The sequence below is a fragment of the Solenopsis invicta genome, chromosome 2 (genome assembly GCF_016802725.1).
Source record: "Solenopsis invicta isolate M01_SB chromosome 2, UNIL_Sinv_3.0, whole genome shotgun sequence".
In the NCBI taxonomy this organism is placed as follows: Eukaryota; Metazoa; Arthropoda; class Insecta; order Hymenoptera; family Formicidae; genus Solenopsis; species Solenopsis invicta.
Window position 1 is genome coordinate 24,589,559 of NC_052665.1, and position 20,380 is coordinate 24,609,938.

The 20,380-nt window shown below is 31.0% G+C and overlaps 3 protein-coding genes and 1 long non-coding RNA gene across 12 annotated transcripts in view; 2 read left to right on the forward strand and 2 right to left on the reverse strand.

Annotated features, from left to right (window-relative positions):
- The window catches only part of LOC105201497 (Fanconi anemia group D2 protein homolog), a 194,246-nt gene extending 181,256 nt beyond the window's left edge, over positions 1 to 12,990 (forward strand). For all 5 annotated transcript variants that reach the window (XM_039459785.1, XM_039459782.1, XM_039459781.1 and 2 more), the window contains one exon: positions 12,802 to 12,990. The gene's annotated coding sequence lies outside the window, so the exon portion shown is untranslated. The remainder of the gene's footprint in view (positions 1 to 12,801) is intronic.
- LOC105194094 (transport and Golgi organization protein 2) lies at positions 490 to 13,495 on the reverse strand. Of its 2 annotated transcripts, none has more exons than XM_026139990.2 (4): positions 12,038 to 12,227; positions 8,735 to 8,984; positions 3,829 to 4,047; positions 490 to 1,084 (listed from the first exon to the last, which is right to left on the reverse strand). In XM_026139990.2, the coding sequence occupies exons 2-4, from the start codon at positions 8,974 to 8,976 to the stop codon at positions 865 to 867; spliced, it is 681 nt and encodes a 226-aa protein (XP_025995775.1). In that variant the 5' UTR covers positions 8,977 to 8,984; positions 12,038 to 12,227; the 3' UTR covers positions 490 to 864. The 2 variants fall into 2 exon arrangements, with proteins under 2 accessions (XP_025995775.1, XP_025995774.1); XM_026139989.2 differs by lacking the exon at positions 12,038 to 12,227 and adding an exon at positions 12,828 to 13,495 and having other exon boundaries at positions 491 to 1,084.
- Positions 13,496 to 14,807: 1,312 nt separating this feature from the next.
- LOC120356888 lies at positions 14,808 to 17,103 on the forward strand. Its single transcript, XR_005574122.1, has 2 exons — positions 14,808 to 15,015; positions 15,183 to 17,103. It is a non-coding gene; the product is annotated as an uncharacterized LOC120356888 (long non-coding RNA).
- LOC105199499 (golgin subfamily A member 1) overlaps positions 17,021 to 20,380 on the reverse strand; it is a 363,242-nt gene continuing 359,882 nt past the window's right edge. Inside the window, exons 5-6 of one of the 4 annotated variants that reach the window (XM_039445720.1) lie at positions 17,338 to 17,509; positions 17,021 to 17,258 (exon numbers count right to left, since the gene is read on the reverse strand). In XM_039445720.1, coding sequence (XP_039301654.1) covers positions 17,161 to 17,258; positions 17,338 to 17,509 — 270 coding nt within the window. In that variant the 3' untranslated portion in view covers positions 17,021 to 17,160. The remainder of the gene's footprint in view (positions 17,259 to 17,337; positions 17,510 to 20,380) is intronic. The other 3 variants (XM_039445718.1, XM_039459791.1, XM_039445719.1) reach the window with 3 other exon arrangements.

Sequence of the window (20,380 nt, forward strand, 5' to 3'; positions counted from 1 at the left end):
CGTGTCAGTGCTCGAGTTCTGAGTCCTTGACTTCTATAGGCCTCCTAATAATTTATCCTGACAAATATTCCTCTAGGCGTTCCTAATTAGATTATTTTGTTCAAGAGTCTTATGCCACGCTTCCCAGTTTTCGGCGGCTATTTCAATTTCGTTCTTTTGCTTTACATAATATATTTTTTTTAAAAGTTCGAGAATTGAGTTGTATATTTAATATATATTTAACAAATTATTTAATAGATTTATTTAATAACATTAATATTTATACAAACATTTATTAATAATTATTTAAGCAATAAACATAATTAATGTGACATACAAGATGTTTCACTGATAAATAAAAATTTAATTTTTATAAAATAAAAGAAAAAGAATAATATTTTTATGTACTTGAGTGTTCTTTAAAAACGATTATTTTGAAAGCAATAAAAATTTTATTAATAATTATTATAATAATTATTTATTATTATAAAAATTGTAATGATATTTCAAATTGAAAAATTGATCACGACACCACACAGTGGATACACTGGATATACATTTTTGGAAAAAAATATAATTTTTATTACAAATGCTAGATTTCTAATTCTTTTTTAATTTGAAGATTATTTATTAATTAATGTACATTTGTTAAAGTTTTTTTTAATTTGATGAATAATTTATTACTTTATTCTGTTATATTACATACATTTGTACACCTTCACTAAAGAATTCCTTTGAAATCCACAATGCCGATATTGCATCATACATCACAAGTACATATTTACACATAATAGCAAAAGTATTTCATGATTCTTTTCGTAGCCAAAATCAAATGGATCGAACAAAAAACATGAGTCTTTATAGACTCACGTGGCATAAAATGTGTTAATATGTATTTTCACATATCAATTTATTTCGAAATTGTTGCCGTTTCCATGTAAAATCAGGCATAAGAGTTTCTTCAACGAAAGTCACTTGGTTGGAGCCGTCAATTAATAATATAGAATGTGTCCTTGTACCGTATTCTTTTCCGGAAACAAAAATTGAACTGAGGTCTTCGTATCTTAATGGACATTTTCTTTGTAATTCGTCATCTGGTAGACACCTATAATATGATATATTGCAGCGTGAGCATTTACGTTGAAGTTAAATCCAAATGTATTGATACATGCAATTTTAACATTGAAATTATTTTAAATTAAAATATTGGAGTTTCCTACCAGAAAAAACTGTGGAAATTTGATTTTTTAAGAAGATTTATCTTTTGTCCTAGAAAACTATGCAGTATTCTATAAAATAAACTTTTTATTTTTAAATTTAAATTCAGTAACAAAATCTCATATTATTGTTTAACTTTGTATAACTCGAAATATGTACATCCAAATAAGAAGTAATAAGAAATAAATAACAAAAAACACTTGATTGTACATTCGTGTAATAATACGTTAAAGTTTAAAAACAATGAGGAAGTAAATGTAATTAAATACTAAAATATACTTTGAAAAAGTTTAGACGTGCTCAAAAGTAAAAATGTCTTATAATAATTGTTTATACATTATATAATATATATAGTATATAATATGTATTATATATAATATAGGGGAGACCGGGGCAATTCGGAAGACTTTTTTCTTTTGCGTCTCCGGAGTCCTATATTTATTAAAAAAATAAAATTAAATGGTTTCGAAGGTTGAATTTTCCCCTTTACATTGCCATTATAGATAGAACACGGAAATGTATTTGCTTTGAAGTACATATAAAAATATTGACCAATGCCAAATATTTCGAATAGCCCCGAGCCCGGAGTAATTCGAAGCTAGTTTGAAAATATTCTGAAATTTATGTTTTAAGATGAAAAAAATGTAAAAGAGCAATTGTTAAGACTTTGTTTTATTTAGAAAAGAATATATAGTATTATGAAGAAATGTTACATACAATAAAAGAATACAAACACACAATAAAGAATTTTATTGCTTTAGCTTTTTTGGAACAAGTCAGGGACTATTCGTATTTGGTGTAATTACATCTGTTGCGTATTAAATTGTGTATTGGTACATAGAACAAGCATATATGAAAGAAAAATTATCCGAACGACGCATCGACGTTTGGTGCTTTGAATAGACCAGACATCAACTGTGCGCATTATTGTGTATTATTGACAAAAAATAGACATTACAGCAAAAAATAAACGCGAAATGTTTCAAATACATTCAGCTGGACACGATATATTCAAAGTTTTCAAAAAAACCTTATTATCTTATATAAATTTTGAAGAAATGCTGGCTCTGAAATTACTTCGACTGTCGCAAAACACATTTTCCATTACTACGACTTCAGTATGACGTCGTTACCAACAAAGTTTTAGCAGCATCGTTACATTAGGACGCGTTTACAATATTTAAAGTAAATTTTTTATATGTACTCATAAAAAGATATTTCTATTTTTATAATTGCCCCGTCTCCCAAATTGCCCCGGTCTTTCCTATATATATATACATACATACATACATATACAGAGGACATACAGAAGATGAGCGTGGAAGACCAATGGGCGAGCATTAAATTAAATATACAAAGATCCACAGAGGAGGTGATAGGCTATGAAAAGAGAGGAATAAAAAAATCATAGATGACTGAAGGCACATACTCGATTTAATGGAGGAGAGAAGAAGATGGAAATGTCGCAATCTAACTTTATCATATACTATTGAATTTGTAATAAAATAAGCTTTATTTTGCTTATAACAAAAAATAAAAATTATGAAAAAAATAAGTAAGTGGTGGGAGGAAGTATACAAAAAAAACTAAAAAAAAATTGTCACTGTTATAAAGTACTCTTCAAGCTATTCAACTTTCATTCAAAACATTTTTTTGCATCTTTTATAGTTTCAATAATATAGGCTTTGAAAGAAAAAAAAATCGATTTTCTTTAAAGGGGTGTTTGAAGAAACCTTCTAAAAGTGAGTTTGGTGCACGTATAAAAAAAAATACGTGTTCCTTATTTTGATCTGCACATATTAAAGGCTTGTTAAAATTGGAGGGGGAAATTTTCGTGTCTTTCCTTGTCAGTACTAAAAAAATATATTAAAGTTTTAAGAAACTTTAGTTAAAAATCGACAGAAATAGAAATATTCGATTTGAAAGAGGGGACGGCCTGGGAAAAGCGTTTTTATATTTTTTATTATAGTTCAACGCAGGTGAGAGATATGTCAAAATGGTATGAAGTAAAAATGAAGAAAATCAAATAATCTTTTCAAGGGCAACTTTAGTTTTATGATAATACTTTATTTTTGCCTTATAGAAGGCAAAAACTACAAATAAGTCCGATTTATCCCACTCTGCTTTACATATACATCTTTCTCGTAGTGTATTCTTATAGTATTTAATAATCCAATATGTATGAAGTGTAAACACGTCATTAGTTTTGAAATCTATTGTTTATTAAAAACAAAATAAGTTTTTTTTGGTAAAGTATTTAAATCATTTATTTTGTTATTTTTGAAAGGTTTCTGACATTTTCTGGATAAATAAGCTTTTTTTGTATGAATGTATGATCTTTCAACATGATAACTGCATAAGTTTCAGAGGTGTCTAGAACTTTAGCCATTTTTAGACTTCTTTCTTTAATAAGATAGTTTCTATTATAGTAAAATTACGAAAAATTAAAAAGAACATATAATAAAATTAATTTATTTTAAAGATGTATTAAAAAAATATTTATTAAAAATATTTTCTGATTTTATCTAAAATTTTCGACAAGTTTTGTTCAAAATTTATCTCAATTTCTTATAAAGTTGAAGTAAATAGTCTATCAATATTAAAATTTAATATGAATTTTTTTATACGAACCTTTTCTTTGATTTTAAAAAATAAATAAGTTTGTCTATCAAATCATCTTGTTTCGCTGTATCTACACCCTGTATAATACGTTTAAATTCTTCTTTTCCTACTTCAACTTTTTTATAAGGATGATTTAATCCACTGTTTCCAATACCTATAACATCACTGTTGCAAATTTTAGGTCCAATAGATTTTGTACAACTGCTTAGATAATGGACATTTGCATTACTGAAAAAATACATTGTTATTAAAAATTTTGTAAAATCACACAGTGGGCCAGGAGAGCTAATAAAAAAGGCTAAAAACAAATTTTAAAATTTGTATAAATAAATTATGTTATTACATTGTAGATACTTTGAAGTAGTTGTGGCAATTTGTATATTTTATTGATGTTTTTTGGCACTTTTAATTTAAAGAAGATACTTTTTCTTATACCTTATTAATTGTAATTAATATCAAACACAGAAAATATTTTGTAAATTGAAAAGTTCTTGCTTTCGTTTAGTTCTATATAGGAATAAATTCAACGCATGTACGAGGTGTGTTCAAAAAGTATCGCGAATTTTGAATTTTCGCGGGTTACGTATATTCGAATTTCGATCTTTTTGTGGCGTTATGTTGGTACTCATGTCTCTCACTTATGCCGACAAGCTCGGTTATTTTGAATGTTCACTTAATTGTTGACAGCTGCTTTGCTTGCACGTGTTTTGGATCGTCTTCGATTTTTACCTATTCAAAAAAATGGATCAAAGAACCTGTATCAAATTTTGTGTGAAAAACGAAATTAAGTGCGCGGATGCATTCCGAATGTTGACTGTGGCATACGGAGAAGCTACCTTGGACCGAAGCAACGTTTATCGGTGGTACAAAATGTTCTCAGAAGGCCGAGAAGATGTGAACGACGAAGAGCGTGCCGGACGCCCGAGCACTTCAACAACAGACGAAAAAATTAATGAAGTGGAGAAAATGGTATTGGCCAATCGTCGAATCACCGTTAGAGAAGTTGCTGAGGACTTAAACATATCGATTGGCTCGTGCCATTCGATTTTTATCAATGATTTGGGCATGAGACGGGTCGCCGCGAAATTCGTACCAAAATTGCTCAATTGCGACCAAAAACAGCATCGCATGAACATTGCTAATGAGATGTTGGACTCTGTCCGCGACGACCCAAATTTGCTCCAGAGGGTCATAACTGGTGACGAATCGTGGGTTTATGGTTATGACGTGGAAACCAAAGCTCAATCATCTCAATGGAAGCTGCCGCACGAACCAAGACCGAAAAAAGCGCGCCAAGTTCGGTCGAATGTGAAAGTTTTGCTGACAGTTTTCTTCGATTGCAGGGGCGTGGTGCATCATGAGTTCTTGCCACAGGGTAGAACGGTCAATAAGGAATATTACCTGCAAGTTATGCGCAATTTGCGCGAAGCAATCCGCCAGAAACGCCCGGATTTGTGGAAGAACAAAAATTGGCTTTTGCACCACGATAACGCCCCTGCTCACACATCGTTGCTTGTGCGCGACTTTTTGGCCAAAAACAACACACTAATGATGCCGCAGCCACCGTATTCCCCAGATCTGGCCCCCTGTGACTTTTTCTTGTTCCCTAAACTGAAGAGGCCCATGAAAGGACGACGTTACGCTACGCTTGACGAGATAAAGACGGCATCGAAGGAGGAGCTGAACAAGATAAAAAAAAATGATTTTTTGAAGTGCTTCGAAGATTGGAAAAACCGTTGGCACAAGTGTATAATATCTCATGGGGATTACTTTAAAGGGGACAAAATAGATATTCATGAATAAATAAATAATTTTTGAAAAAACACAAAATTCGCGATACTTTTTGAACACACCTCGTATTAGGTGTACAATTTTGCTTCCGCCGTTTTTCAATAGATGGCTTTAGCGGTATGTAGTGGTGGAAATAAACAGATGTAGACGTCATACAATAAGCTTGGATATTTGTCAACGTAACCCCATCGAAACATTAGTCGATTTGTGTCTGCATCGTAAAGTTAGTCTTGATTAAAAATGTCAGTTTACAAGCCAAATTTTCGTCATATTTGCGGGAGGTTTTAATTTTCAATATGAAGAAATCTGCGACTGAGGCTCTTCGAATGCACTCAAATACTTATGGCGAGACTGCTATTAGTGAAAGAACGTGTAGTGAATTTCAACGCTTCAAGAACGGTGATTTTAACATCGACGACATGGCAGTAGAAGAGAGAAAGTTTTCAAAGATGCAGAATTGGAGGCACTTTGTGAAGACTCGTGTCAAACGCAAGAAGAATTGGCAGGATTATTGGAAGTGACTCAACAACCATTTCAAAACGCCTGAAAGCCATGGGAATGATTCAGAAACAAGGAAATTGAGTGCCGTACGGCTTGAAGCCAAGAGATGTTGAACGGCGTTTGTTTACTTGTAAACAGCTGCTGAGAGACAAAGACGGAAGGGATTTCTGCATCGCATTGTGACTGGGGACGAAAAATGGGTTTATTACGATAACCCCAAGCGCAGAAAATCATGGGGACTTTTCGGCCCTGCTTCCATGTCAAAGGCCAAACTAAATATTCACAGTTCAAAGGACATGCTCTGCATTTGGTGGAATTAACTCGGCGTAGTGTATTATGAGCTGCTAAAACCATCTGAAACAATCACAGACGATTTGTATTGAAAGCAATTAATACATTTAAGCCAATCATTGAAAGACAAACGGCCGCAATACAACAAGAGACACAATAAAGCGATTTTGCAGCATGACAATGCTCGACCCCATGTCGCAAAGTCGATCAAAACATACTTGGAAACGTTAAAATGGGAAGTCCTACCCCACTTGCCTTATTTTCCAGACATTGCTCCCTCTGACTCATTTGTTTCGATCAATGGCACACGGTCTGGCTGACCAGCACTTTCGTTCTTATGAAGAAGTCAAAAATTGGATCGATGCGTCGATTGCCTCAAAAGATGAACAGTTTTTTCGACGCGGGATTTGTACGCTACTCGAAAGATGGGAGAAAGTAGTGGTTAGCGATGGAGAATATTTTTAATCATTAATGTATAATTAGTTTTTTACAATAAAGCCTCGAATATCGAAAAAAAAACGGCGGAAGCAAAGTTGTACACTTAATAAATTAATCACAAGTGCATACATAAGCTAAACGTGTTATATTCTAGACATTATTAGATAAATTTTGAAAGGATCCCGCATAATCCTTATGGAAATTGGATTTTGGTGGAATTGATTAAAAGTTTGATATGTTGTACATCTTGTCATCCTGATGAAAAGTCTTTACGGTCACAGCCCTCAATAATTGACCGTTTGACCTCTACGAGGCGCTACTTCTCAAAAGTGCCTAATGTCACAATATCTTGTTTTTGACGAGTAAGATACATGTTTACGTTATTATTTACATGTTTTTAATTATTTTTGTGTATAATTCTAATAACTCTATCCAGGAATATTTTTTCTAATAGGCCGTTTGAAATCACCGTTATAAAATTATAGGTACCATATTATTTATGGATGTATGCAGAAGAGTTCGCCTACATGCTGACAAGCGCAGGGCACGCAAAGATTAAAAAAATAAAAAATAAAAATAAAAAAAGATTTAAAAAAAAGAAATATTTAAAGTGTAATAAACAGAAAATGAATAGAAAATAGATAATAACTGAAAATATTTATCCGTTCCAATAACAATAAAGATTTAACTTAAAATGAAACAAAGTTAAAAAAATGCCTAAAATATTAATAATTACATGTAATTAAAGAGCTTTTAATGAGACAAAAATATTCTAAATTGTTACGTTTTAAAGCATGGTTTAATTAAAAATATTATTCTGAATTAAAAGCAAAATATAATCGATTGTATTTTAAGGTTCCTGACTCCTCAGCCAAGAACTCCGCATTGACGGTAGCGACATTTTGTCGCGGACAAAATTAGAACTAATACACGTGAAACGTGACAGATTAACGATGAATTGTTATCGTGCGTGTCATTTTGTTATTATGTGTTTCATTGTAAAAATATGACTTACCGTATTTATCAAATTCGTAAAAATGGACCGCGAGTAAAGTTTCTTTGAATTTTATACATAAAAGTACATTTTTCACTCCTTTCAATAGCTATCCGTGTGTTTTCCTGTTTGAATAGACGTCACTTTACATGCTTTTTACGACTATTTACTGACTACTAGGCGAAAAAAGGATAGTCGTGACCGATATTTAGAAGTGTTTTAAAGTCATCTGCTTAGTCTGTTTTATCCAAATTGGCTTTATTTACAAATGGCATGTCGGACAAAATTACGTGTCATTTTACGCAATTTCTCGCTTCTGATGTCACGACTTCAATATAGCCGCGGCGAGTACTCAGGAGCCTTAACTGTATTTTATTTCAACTGTTCCACATCAGATTTGAATTTTATGTCGTAAACAATTTTTTCATGTATTTTTATAATAAATACATGCAATTATTATTTAGATGTCCGTCATATTCATCTCAACATTTTGAATTTGATAAAAATTAGAAAAATATTAAAAAAGTAGTGCCTTATTTTAAATTTGCTACTTAAAATTTTGGAATTATGGTAGCAAATTTGGAATCAACGATCCAAAGAAAGGATATACGAGATTTGATAAAAATAAGAATATTTAAAAAAATAGATCGTCATTTTGCATTCGCCATTTTAAATTTCAAAATGGCAAATTCGAAATCAGCAATCCCAAAAAACTTCTGATCCCAAACTTCATATTACATATGTAATTTTACAATTTTAAACAAAATTAACTTTTAACAGACTTTTAGCGAAATTTTTTGGTCTCCTAGCTCATTGTGTAACATGAGAGTTAGATTTTATTACTACTCGAATTAAATTTAAATGTTAGAATATTTAAGTTTACAATATTTGTTGCCTTACTTTAAATTGCACAAAACCAAACAATAAGGATTGTATGGTTGACCATTAACATTTTCCTTGTGCAAATTACTCAAGTATTCTTCTATAGAATCGTGGGAAGTGATGAAGTTGCTTATTAAGAAACCACGACCCTTTTTTGACGAATTCGTTGTACCATTTCCATTAACTAGATTTAAAATAACAGCAGCTTTTCCTTTGATTGATAAAGCTAGCCAAGTTCCGCCTTCTTTACCAGGCTCCATGTCAGTACCTAAATATTTCATAATTATATTTAAATTAAAAAAAAATACTATACGTGTGTGTGTGTGGGCGTGCGTGCGTGCGTGCGTGCGTGCGTGCGTGCGTGCGTGCGTGCGTGCGTGCGTGCGTGCGTGCGTGCGTGCGTGCGTGCGTGCGTGCGTGCGTGCGTGCGTGCGTGCGTGCGTGCGCGTGCGCGCGTGCGTGCGTGCGTGCGCGTGCGTGCGCGCGTGCGTGCGTGCGTGCGCGTGCGTGCGTGCGTGTGCGCGTGTGTGCGCTCGCGCGCGCGTGTGTGTATATATTTTACAATTTTTTACATTTTCAAATTTTATGCAGAATACAAATAATTCTTTTACTAAAAGTGTTATTTCAAAATTTGTATTTTTTAATTTTTTTCAAAGAGGATATTTTTGTTTTTGTTGTTATTTTATGTTTTTTTTTAAACAATACAAAAGCTGTAAACTTGAAGAACTTTGTGTACAGTACTTATTAATGTTTAAATGTTCTTTACAAATTTTTTTGAACGTTTCAAATAATATTATTCTTACATCATTAGATGCAGAAATTATCTAAAAAGAATTCAAAAAAATTCTTGATTTATTTGTATAAATGTAGGATAACTCCAGTTTATATCCTGCACCTATCTAAAATATAATTTATCAAGTGTGTGTACTATGTTTAAGGAAAATAAATTATACTAATGAAAACTTCATACTGTCTACTACAATTTAGAAATATTTATTTTCTTATATTTGAAAAAAAAAATTAAGGTAAAACTTTACAAAAGAGGAGCAGCCTCTGACGACCTTGACATATGCTATTAATGAGAAGGTACTGAGTGACATACAAAAGGTTTTGAGTAATGCTCATTTCTTATTAAAAAAAAAAATTAGAAAAAGAAAAAACAGTTTTTCTTAATTATTCCAAGAAATATTCATTTTACCAAAAAATGTGTTAAACAGAAAATGAGGATCGTAATAAGCTCTATAAAAAAGATCATATACATATTTTACCTAGCTTCAATACTTTGTTATAATAGAAAAACTGTTTTAAAATAAATTTTTTGTAAATTTTTAGTAGTTTTGCATGAAAAGTAGATACTTGGGTTTCTCGACTAAGACTAATCTTTTTTTTACGCAAAACTACTGAAAATTTACAATAAACTTATTTTAAAACAGTTTTTCTACTATAACGATTAAAAATTGAAAATTTGAACAAAAACTTATTTTAAAACAGTTTTTCTACTATAACAACTAAAGTACTGAAGTTATGTAAAATATGTATAATATATAATCTTTTTTATAGAGCTTATTATGATCCTCATTTTCTGTTTAACACATTTATTTGTAAAATGAATATTTTTTGAAATAATTAAGAAAAACTGTTTTTTCTTTTTCTAATAATTTTTTTTTTAATAAGGTGTCAGCATTACTTAAAACCTTTTGTATGTCACTCAGTACTTTCCCATTGATAACATGTGTTAAGGTCAAGGTCATCAGAAGCTGCTCCGCTTTTGTAAAGTTTTATCAAAATTAAATATTTATTTCCTTATATCTGAAAAAAATGTTTTAAAAGCTTTGCATTTTTTTCATATATTTCATAAAGATGGGTTATACGGCCACTTATGTGTAGGATATGCAGTAAATAATTTACAAATGATGCTAAACAAGACGTAAAATGACACATAATAATAACTTGTAAAATGTGTTTATAAAATTAGGGAATAAGGAGAATATATAGATTGAAACAAAAGTTTCAAAATGGCAAATTATCTCGGAAAATATTTAACGAAAAAATGTTTCAAACAAAAGTTGTAGGATTTAAAAGATTTATCATCTGTTGATATTTATTTGAACTTTGGATAAACTAGAAAAGTTTGATCAAGGTCAACGTAAAAATCTTAAATGATAACCCCTATAATGTTTTGTAAAGGTCTCGAGATCAGCTACAAGAATATATAATTTAAAAATGGGGGTTATCATTTAAGATTTTTTTGTTGGATTTTATCAGACTTAGCTAGTTTATTTAAGTACGGAGTATTTTTATTAAATACGAGGTTCAAATACGAAGTATTTTTTCATTAAATACTTTTCGTGTTATATGACTTGGAAGTTGCAGTACCGCCGGCATTCAAGGTGCACTGCGTGAAGTTCGTTCAGTCAGCTTTACATCTCTTCTGTATGTATGTGTGCGTGTGCATATGCACGTGCATCTGCAGCGCAGATTCCGATTTTATATAATAGATTGTGTTTTAAAGACCGACAAAATATTCGCGTATGCGTATATTTGCATGAGTTGGAAAATAGTAATAGAAAATTATTATATGTACACGAACATCTAGTGTCGGCTCGTATTGGCATTATTTCATCATCTTTCGGAAATGTTTCATTTTTTCAGGTGAAATATTTCTAAGATATCTCTGAAAGATTTTGGGGCTATATGGGACATTATTTCTGAAGTACTTTAAAATTATGTTTTTTATTATAGAGGATTACAAGTATAATTAATAAAATGAATGCATAATATAAGACAATATCTTATTTGTGTGATATTTCTTTACTCCTACCAATATAATACATGCTACAAGCGAAATTAGAATATTTTCAATCATTAAGTTAATAAAACAAATTTTCTTTTATGTTATCATACTGAAACAGAAAATTTGCGAAATAGTGATGACAGATTTGACTCATTTTTTGAACCTCGAATTTCAATCTTCTTTTTATGCCAAATAGTACTATATAATGGAACATTAATCCCAGAGAAATTTTATAGATAGAAATAAGATGATCATAAGCGCGGTTTCGGAGATATAAAGTTGAAAGTGATGGTTTCTCATAACACAAGGTGCCGTTTTTAGACTTCTTTTCTGTTGTTTGAATAAAATTTATCATTTTATATGTATTTTTGCGCGCTGAACACGAATCCGGCAAGCAAATTAGTCTATCACGTCAAGTGAGGTTAAAGATGTAAAAAACGACATTTTTTGACAAATTCGTGATTTGTTTGCTAGCAAAGTAAATTTTTTTACTTCCATTTATGCTATCTTAAAGTGTCAACTTTTACCTTTAAAATAGATTTTTTTTTAACGCCATACGTTTTTCTTTTACCGACTTAATCTTGGTACGTGTAATCCACGTCACGACCAACATTTCACTGGCTGACATGATTTCATCGACTGCATTTCATGTAATTTATATGGAGTGAAGTCAGTAAGTCATCTCTCATGGTAAATAGTTGTTCCAACCATTATGGATTATCCTGTATAGTATTATTTGACATAAAAAAAAGTTTGAAATTTGAGGTGCAAAGAATGAGTCAAAAAACAGGTTTTTTTGCCATCACTTTTTGAAAATTTTTATAATTTAAAAATCTGAAAATTTACTGCATGTAGATTTAAAAGATTTTTCTATTGTAACATTTTACATTATGAAGTTATAAGATTTTAGAAACATTTTTGTTGCATAATTTTATGTGACATTTTGTAAAATACTTTCAAAAGTATGACACTTGAAATATAAAAGATTAAAACTTTTCTAAAAATGTTTCGCAACAATTGGTGCTGTAAAAGTGTGTTAATAAAAACTTTTACAAGTCTTCTATTTGCTTTTTTTCACTCACTCATTTACTTACTCACTCATTCAAAGATCCAAACTATTATATTAAAAGATTTTAACAAAAAAAGTCGATATTTTAAAACTCGAAAACAAAAAACTCTCATAACTTAAGGAAATGCAGCATTTTTAAAATTAAATAAATTAAATTAAATTTTGTTATTGCTATTTGTACTATATAATAACTAAAGAATTTTTACTATATTATTGTTTCAGATAAATCGATGATATTTTCATCGTACCTCCCAAACATTCAGGATGTTCTTTCCAATAATGAGCTGATAATGCGGGACGTTTATACGTTTCATCTCGATTTGATGCAATTATCAATCGATAAGATCTAGCATCGGCATTTGGATTGCGATAAATAAATAAGATGCACATAGCTAATCAGTATTCACACAATTACTGTTTTTCTTTTAATTTATAAGTTTTTGTGTTTTGAGTTAAAGCACAAAATCACATTTCACTTGTCATTATTAAAGAGATTCAAGGAAGACTTTTATACATGATGGTATTTATATTTTCCTACAATGATACTGATAACGTTATCAGATATCTTGTTCATAAATTAAGATAGTGTTATATTGAGCAACTTCTGGCGATATACGTTTTCTTTGTTTAATTGTTACAAAAGTTCTTGTCTATAATACATACTATATTAAAACTACTATATTATACAAATATAATAAGCATTTTTTATTAATGCGTTTAGTTAAATTTTGTATAGTAATAATATAGGAGCTAAACTCTGCGCACATTGAAGAAGTATTAGATATTAGGAACATGATTTAGAATTTTGTAATCACATTTTCTTCAATAAATATAGAATTTAAGAAACTATAGAATTTAAGGAGTTAGCAATACTCTTCCAATTTTAGTAGTTTAAGGAACACTTTATTTAGCTTTACATATAATGCTTCCTAATTATTAAACATTGGATTTTTATGCAAACATTTATAATTGAAAAATAGAATTTAATAATTAAGATTTTGGTTCTTTACAATATCTAACATACCGTAAGATATATCAATATGTATTATATATGCAAAATGTATGTCAAAATATGTTTTTATAAAAAATTTTTATTTACATTATTGTTTATTTATGTTATTACATATTTATGTTTTTCATCTCAAAATCTGAGTAAATTTTTTACGTTTGATTTTTATTATTTTACTTATACATATATTGATACAATTAATACAATAATACAGTAGATTTAGAAATTTATATTTTATATTTATAATATTAAAAATAGTATAAAATAATTAAATTATTTTTCAAATAAAATTTAAACAATAATTTAAACTTTACCACTTTATTGTAATCATATAAATCAGAGCTCGGCAAGAAATGCACATTTCGCCCGATTTTCAGTTGACTCCGCCTAGCGCTCGTCCCTTACCTCGACGTCCCGCGCGCAGCCTACGAGCCGCGCGAGGCTCAGGACCGTGTCACCTCGCGACTCGCGACCGTATCGTGTCACCGGTCACCGGACCTCGAATACATATTTTTAATAGAGTTGAGCAAAAATTCACTACCTGTGAATTAGTCACTGATAATAAAAATTCACGTTCACGACCTGTGAACAAATATGAAAATTCACTGTGAATAGTGTGAATGAGACTTTTGGCTTTCCGCACTGTCGGGTAGTCACCAAATTAAAAAGTTATACATTAAAATGCGCAATTAAAGATTATTTGCAATGCAAAGTGCAAATTAGAATCTAAGATTTATTAAATAAAAGTTTTATTTTACGTTTTTTATAATATATAATATATATTATAATATATAATATATAAGATTTATTAAATAAAAGTTTTAGTTTACGTTTTTTATAATATATAATATATATTATAAAAAACGTAAACTAAAACTTTTATTTAATAAATCTTAGATTCTGATTTGTACTTTGCATTGCAAATAATCTTTAATTGCGCATTTTAATGTATAACTTTTTAATTTGGTGACTACCCGACAGTGCGGAAAGCCAAAAGTCTCATTCACACTATTCACAGTGAATTTTCATATTTGTTCACAGGTCGTGAACGTGAATTTTATTATCAGTGACTAATTCACAGGTAGTGAATTTTTGCTCAACTCTATTAAAAATATGTATTCGAGGTCCGGTGACCGGTGACACGATACGGTCGCGAGTCGCGAGGTGACACGGCCCTGAGCCTCGCGCGGCTCGTAGGCTGCGCGCGGGACGAGCGCTAGGCGGAGTCAATTGAAAATCGGGCGAAATGTGCATTTCTTGCCGAGCTCTGATATAAATAACTAAGTGTAACACATAAATAACAACGAATACAGTTGATTTTAATACATAATCATAATAAAAGTTAGATGTAATGTCACAAATTAAATTGATTGTCAATTTAGCAATGATGCTACTAGCACATTAATGTATTGAATGTATTGAAACAGGTTAGAAGACGAATATATGTATTAAATAATAATAATTTAAATTAGACTTTTTAAGTAATATAAAATATTTTAAGAATTATATCTTAAATTACAATAAATTAATATTTCTTCAAGATTGAAGATTGTAAATTTGTGACGCTTATCTGAGAAAATTATCTTATATGCAGAAAATGAACGTTTCACGTCGCAAGATGTAATGGAAGCGCAGATATTTATACTAAACCTAGATTGCTAGGTTCGGCTGAATATCTGTGTCCGGCAGGATTTCCGGATTTGGCCATCTTACCCAACAAGAAAATGGCTCCGACGTGTGTGTTAGTGCGTATGTGTTGTCTGTTGAGCCGGTTGAAAAAAAGAATAAATGTATATGTTTGTAACATACGAGTTTTATAACATTCTAAGGTTATATTTCAAATAAGCATTACGTACACATTTTAGATTTCCTTTAAATCTGCCTGAAATATTGCAAATGTGGATTGATGCAATTGGAAGAGAAAGTTTTTAATCAACCAAAAATCACCTTATTTGCAGTGCGCATTTTAAAGCTGAGGATTATATGAACAGGCCAAACACAAGCGGTGGTTAGTATATTTTCTAAAAGCGTTTTTGACGGCAGTGAGTTTTAACCCAGGTTCAACGCCATTTGCCGGAATTATCCAATTAGAACGTCGGGGGATCCGTTCTCTGCAGTCAGAAATGCTATAAGGTTCCTGCTCCTGCATTCATACCTATAAGCGGCCATTCTCAAGTAGAAAAAAGTCATGCAAAGGTCAAAATGATGTCTAAATAGTATCAAAAACTACTCATTTTTAGAATGTCAAAGTGATATCATTTCGTTACTTAATTGAACTATAATTTGATTTTTATATGACTGTAATTTGACTGTTTTGTGACATTTGAATAATTTGACAAAAAAGCATTAAACGCTTTCTAGTAATTAACTTACAATAGTATAACATCAATCAATGTAACATTAATACACATTTAACTATGTACTTATTACGTATAATATACGTTGTATTACATTTAGATTGTTGAAAGTAAAATTATGACATTATTTTTTACAAAGAGAACCTTTGTAACATAAATATATGCTTGAAATATATTTAAAATATTGTTTATTTACATTTTGCAATATTTGAGATTTTATTTTTAGCTTTTTATAAACAAATTATAAGATCAAAATTATAAAATCAATACTTTTAAAATAATTATAATTATATAGGCAAGGTGTTCTAAGATAATAGCAAATTTGATTAGTATGTATGTACTATATGCACTGGTGCACCTTTAAGTCATTACATACTAATCTAATCTAAGTAAAAAATGAAATATCATATTTATATATCTTAACATCTATTTGTGTACCCAGCGAACAAAAATAAATCTAAATGAATTAACAATTACAATTTATTTTATTTAAATTTGCGCTGTTAGAGTCGGAATATTTTTAGATTCAAATAAACTCAAATTGAAATACGAAATGCGCTATTCATTATTTTAAATTTATAATGGATTCATATCTTCATTATATTATTTTTGGATTCAAATAAATTGCAATACAAAATAACCTATTCATTATTTCAGATAGATTCATGTCCTATTATATTATTATTTTTGGATTCAAATGGATTAAAAAAAATCTAAAGCGCAAATTCGAAGATATTAAAATAAATTTTTTTCTATCCATTTCAATTTATTTCCGTTTACTGGGTACGTCTTTATATACACTAATGCAGATTCAATCAAATTTGCTATAAAATAATTTGTATTTAAAAAAGAAGAAAATCATAAAACTTTTATCCAACTTTATTTATTATAAAAAAAATATAATAAATGGTTTTTATGTATTTAAAAACGTTAAAAGTAAAGTCTCAAAAATGCCAATTTAAAATACATGTTACGAAACAAAAAGTAAAATACTGTATAATATTAATTATAGGAAAAAATATAATAGGTATTTCCAATTTGATTGAACATAGTTATAAAACTTAATGTCCAATGTACATTGATGTATGATAGTTTTAAAAATCTTGAAAAACAAAAATATTCCATTTCTGTTCGAATAATAATGAGTATTTAAAAGCATGCGGTATTTTATTTAATCGAATAAACTGTTGGATAAATTTTCCTCCATCCTTATAATTAAGTCAATCTTCTTTGATTGCTTGTCCAGAACCAACGCAAAATTTTTGGTTGCAGTTCTGCTAGATTGCATGATGGAAACTTTTGATTAATAGCACCTGAAAAACGTCATGATTTAAAATTTCTAATTTAAGTATATTACTAAAGTTAAAATTACAAATAAAATTCGAAATTTACATTCAATTACTGTGAGAATGTTAGTATCTTGAAGTTTCAGTTTTATAGAGCCTGAACCAAAGTAATTAACAATTCTCGTTAGTGAGTTTGAAAATATTTTAGATAACAATTTTCTCACAGGTGTTGCTTCGTCAGTCCTTTGATTCAGTATCAATAAATTTAAGTAATCAATCTGAAACATATGAATATATTACTTATATATGCATATTATTGTACAATTGTGAGCTAAAAGGTTGCAACACATTTTCTTCGATGGTTTTTGGAATATAAACTTGCTCATCGATCGGCGAACGTAATTGGTTGGATCCACAGGTAAGAACCAATTATGTTCGCCGTTTGATGGGCAAGTCTACATTCCAAAAACCATCGAAGAAAATGTGTTGAAGGAAATATGTTGCAATCTTTTAGCTCACGACTGTATACAGGGTGATTCAGAATAACCCGTTGTCTTTCAAGGGACGTATTGCTGGTCGAATTCTAAGACGATTTTTCCTTTGCCAAAAATTTGTCAGACGCTTAGATTTTGAAATATCAGCTGATTAAGTTAGCGTATCACGGGTTGAATACAGATGGTACGCAGGGGCGCACTCATCGTTACTAGCGGGTGTGTCGTGAGGTGCCTGCTGCGCTCAGCTGATACAACACACAAGTCTTTCTCCTCTCACTCTCTCTCACTCTCTCTCTCTTTCTCTCTCTCTCTCTCTCTCTCTCTCTCTCTCTCTCTCTCTCTGTCACATCACAATGCTAGCTTTAACTTAAAAATGTAATTAATTTTCTTCTTAATTTTAATGATTTTAATAAGAGAAGTGCCAGGAAATTCTTTATACAGTCGAAGAATTGAACAAAGAATTGCACAAAATCTAGATATTTAATTACATTTAATAAATTATGTCATTGCAAGTATTCAAACAAATATTTATTAAAATTTAATAACTTTTTTTCTCAGTGTAGAATCTCTTGATATAAAAAAATAATTTTAATAAAATAAATAGAAAAATATTTTTCAATAAATTTTATTATTAAAAACAATATTAATCACTACTTTACTTTTAAATTGCCACGTTCTAACTTCTGTTCGACCAATCACGCATTCATATTCGATCATAACGTATCCCATAAAATCAGTCGGCTCTTTCCTGTTGTCGAGTAAACACGTGTTGTCTGTTCGTCGCGCGTAAACACGAGTTTTATCGAGCTTCATATTTTCGCACGCCGAATGACTAATAATTATTTACAGTGATCGTTACTCGAAGTGATCGTTAATTAGTTACTCAAGTTTCATTGATCAAGTGAATGAATTATGTATTATGATATTAAAGTGATAATTTACGAGAGGATCAAGGAAACTTTGGTCTGTCTCATCGTGGAGACAACTAATTGATCGCTGTACAGAATAATACGTAAGTAAATGCATGTCCAAACTTGTTCAACGTGCGTGCGCGCGTTTGCTCTCTCTCTCTTTTCCCCCCCCCCCTTTCTCTCTCTCCGTGCCAAAAAAGTACTACTGTTTCTAAAAACTCGAGATATAAATATTTTTGTAGATTTCGTGCAATTCTTTGTTCGAGTCTTCGACTGTACAAAAAATTTCCTGGCACTTCTCTTATTAAAATCATTAAAATTAAGATGAAAATTAATTACATTTTTAAGTTAAAGCTAGCATTGTGATGTGACAAAGAGAAAGAGAGAGAGAGAGAGTGAGAAGGGAGAAATACTTGTGTGTTATATCAGCTGAGCGCAGCAGGCACCTCACGACACACCCGCGCGTAACGGTGAGTGCGCTGCCCTTGCGTACCATCTGTATTCGACCCTTGATACGCTAACTTAATCGGTTGATATTTTAAAATCTAAGCGTCCCAAATTTTTGGCAAAGGAAAAATCGTCTTAGAATTCGACCAGGAATACGTCCCTTAAAAGACAACGGGTTATTCTGAATCACCCTGTATATTATTATATACAATGATCCATATTCAGAATGTGCTTAAAAATCTTCACATTTCTGTTCTTATGTAGCAAATAAAATATAAACGACGAATTATCTCATTTGAACATATTACAATCTGCAATATACAGGGTGTTTGATAATTAATGATTAATTTCTTGCGTGTAAGTAGAATAGACAAAACTGAGTCGAAAAGTCCTCTACCATTTTCCAAAATTTGTAATAGTTAACGAGTTATAAATTAATAAAAATAGTTGAATTAATCCCGCCCACCGCTAATCCAAGCGCGCGCTCGACGTTGCCGAGCGCGCGCGGCGTGATGTTTACTAGCGACGATGGCTCAGTTCAGTTCAGTTCAGACAATGTTGGTGCCCGTCCCTCTACCGTAACGCGGGGACGATACGACCATAATCCAAAGGCTAAGAATGTGAAAGCGAAGTTAGCGCCACGACATGTGGCAAGGGGGCACAAAATAAAGCGGGAGAAATCAAAGGCTAAGGGAACATGATTTAACGAATGCAATCAGGAGACGACGTAGTGTACTAACCGGAGTTTTTAAGATATAGAATATGTTAGGGGGAGAGTTAGGGAATGCTTCAACCAAAAAATTAATAAGAGCGCGAGCATTATTTCTGTAAAGGGGGCAATAGAAGACAACATGATTAATGTCCTCCTTGCCTTCTCCGCAGTGACAGTATGCTGTGTGAACAATGTTTTTTTTATAAAGGCTTTCTGAAAGATTATAATGATTGAATCTTATGCGATTGATGGTAACTATTTGCTCTCTGCTGAAGTTTTTCTTATAAAACCAAGGCTTTTTAGTATTCTTTTGGTAAAATGCAGCAAATGTACGCCCACCCCGGGCGGTGTTTTTCCGGTAATTTCTGAAAAGTCAATCTTTGGCCGTGATAGCGTCAGCGAATAAATCCGTGTGAGGGATCTTGAAGCGAGGTTTGAGTCCGGAACAAGAAGCTTCTTTGGCTGCCTTGTCAGCCCTTTCATTGCCCGCTACGCCCACATGCGCAGGAATCCAGACTAGCGTGACTTTTAAGTTGTTCATCGAGAAGTCCAAAATTTTATCTTTAATTCTGTTAATTAAGTAGT

Bases quoted from the DNA above. Each gene is read 5' to 3' on its own strand.
- LOC105194094 (XM_026139989.2), bottom strand. From the start codon at position 12,969: ATGTGCATCTTATTTATTTATCGCAATCCAAATGCCGATGCTAGATCT. The intron at 4,048-8,734 runs GTAAGGCAACAA...GTATTTTTTCAG, and splicing joins TTGGTTTTGTGCAATTTAAA to TAATGCAAATGTCCATTATC. The intron at 1,085-3,828 runs GTTCGTATAAAA...ATCATATTATAG, and splicing joins TTTTTAAAATCAAAGAAAAG to GTGTCTACCAGATGACGAAT.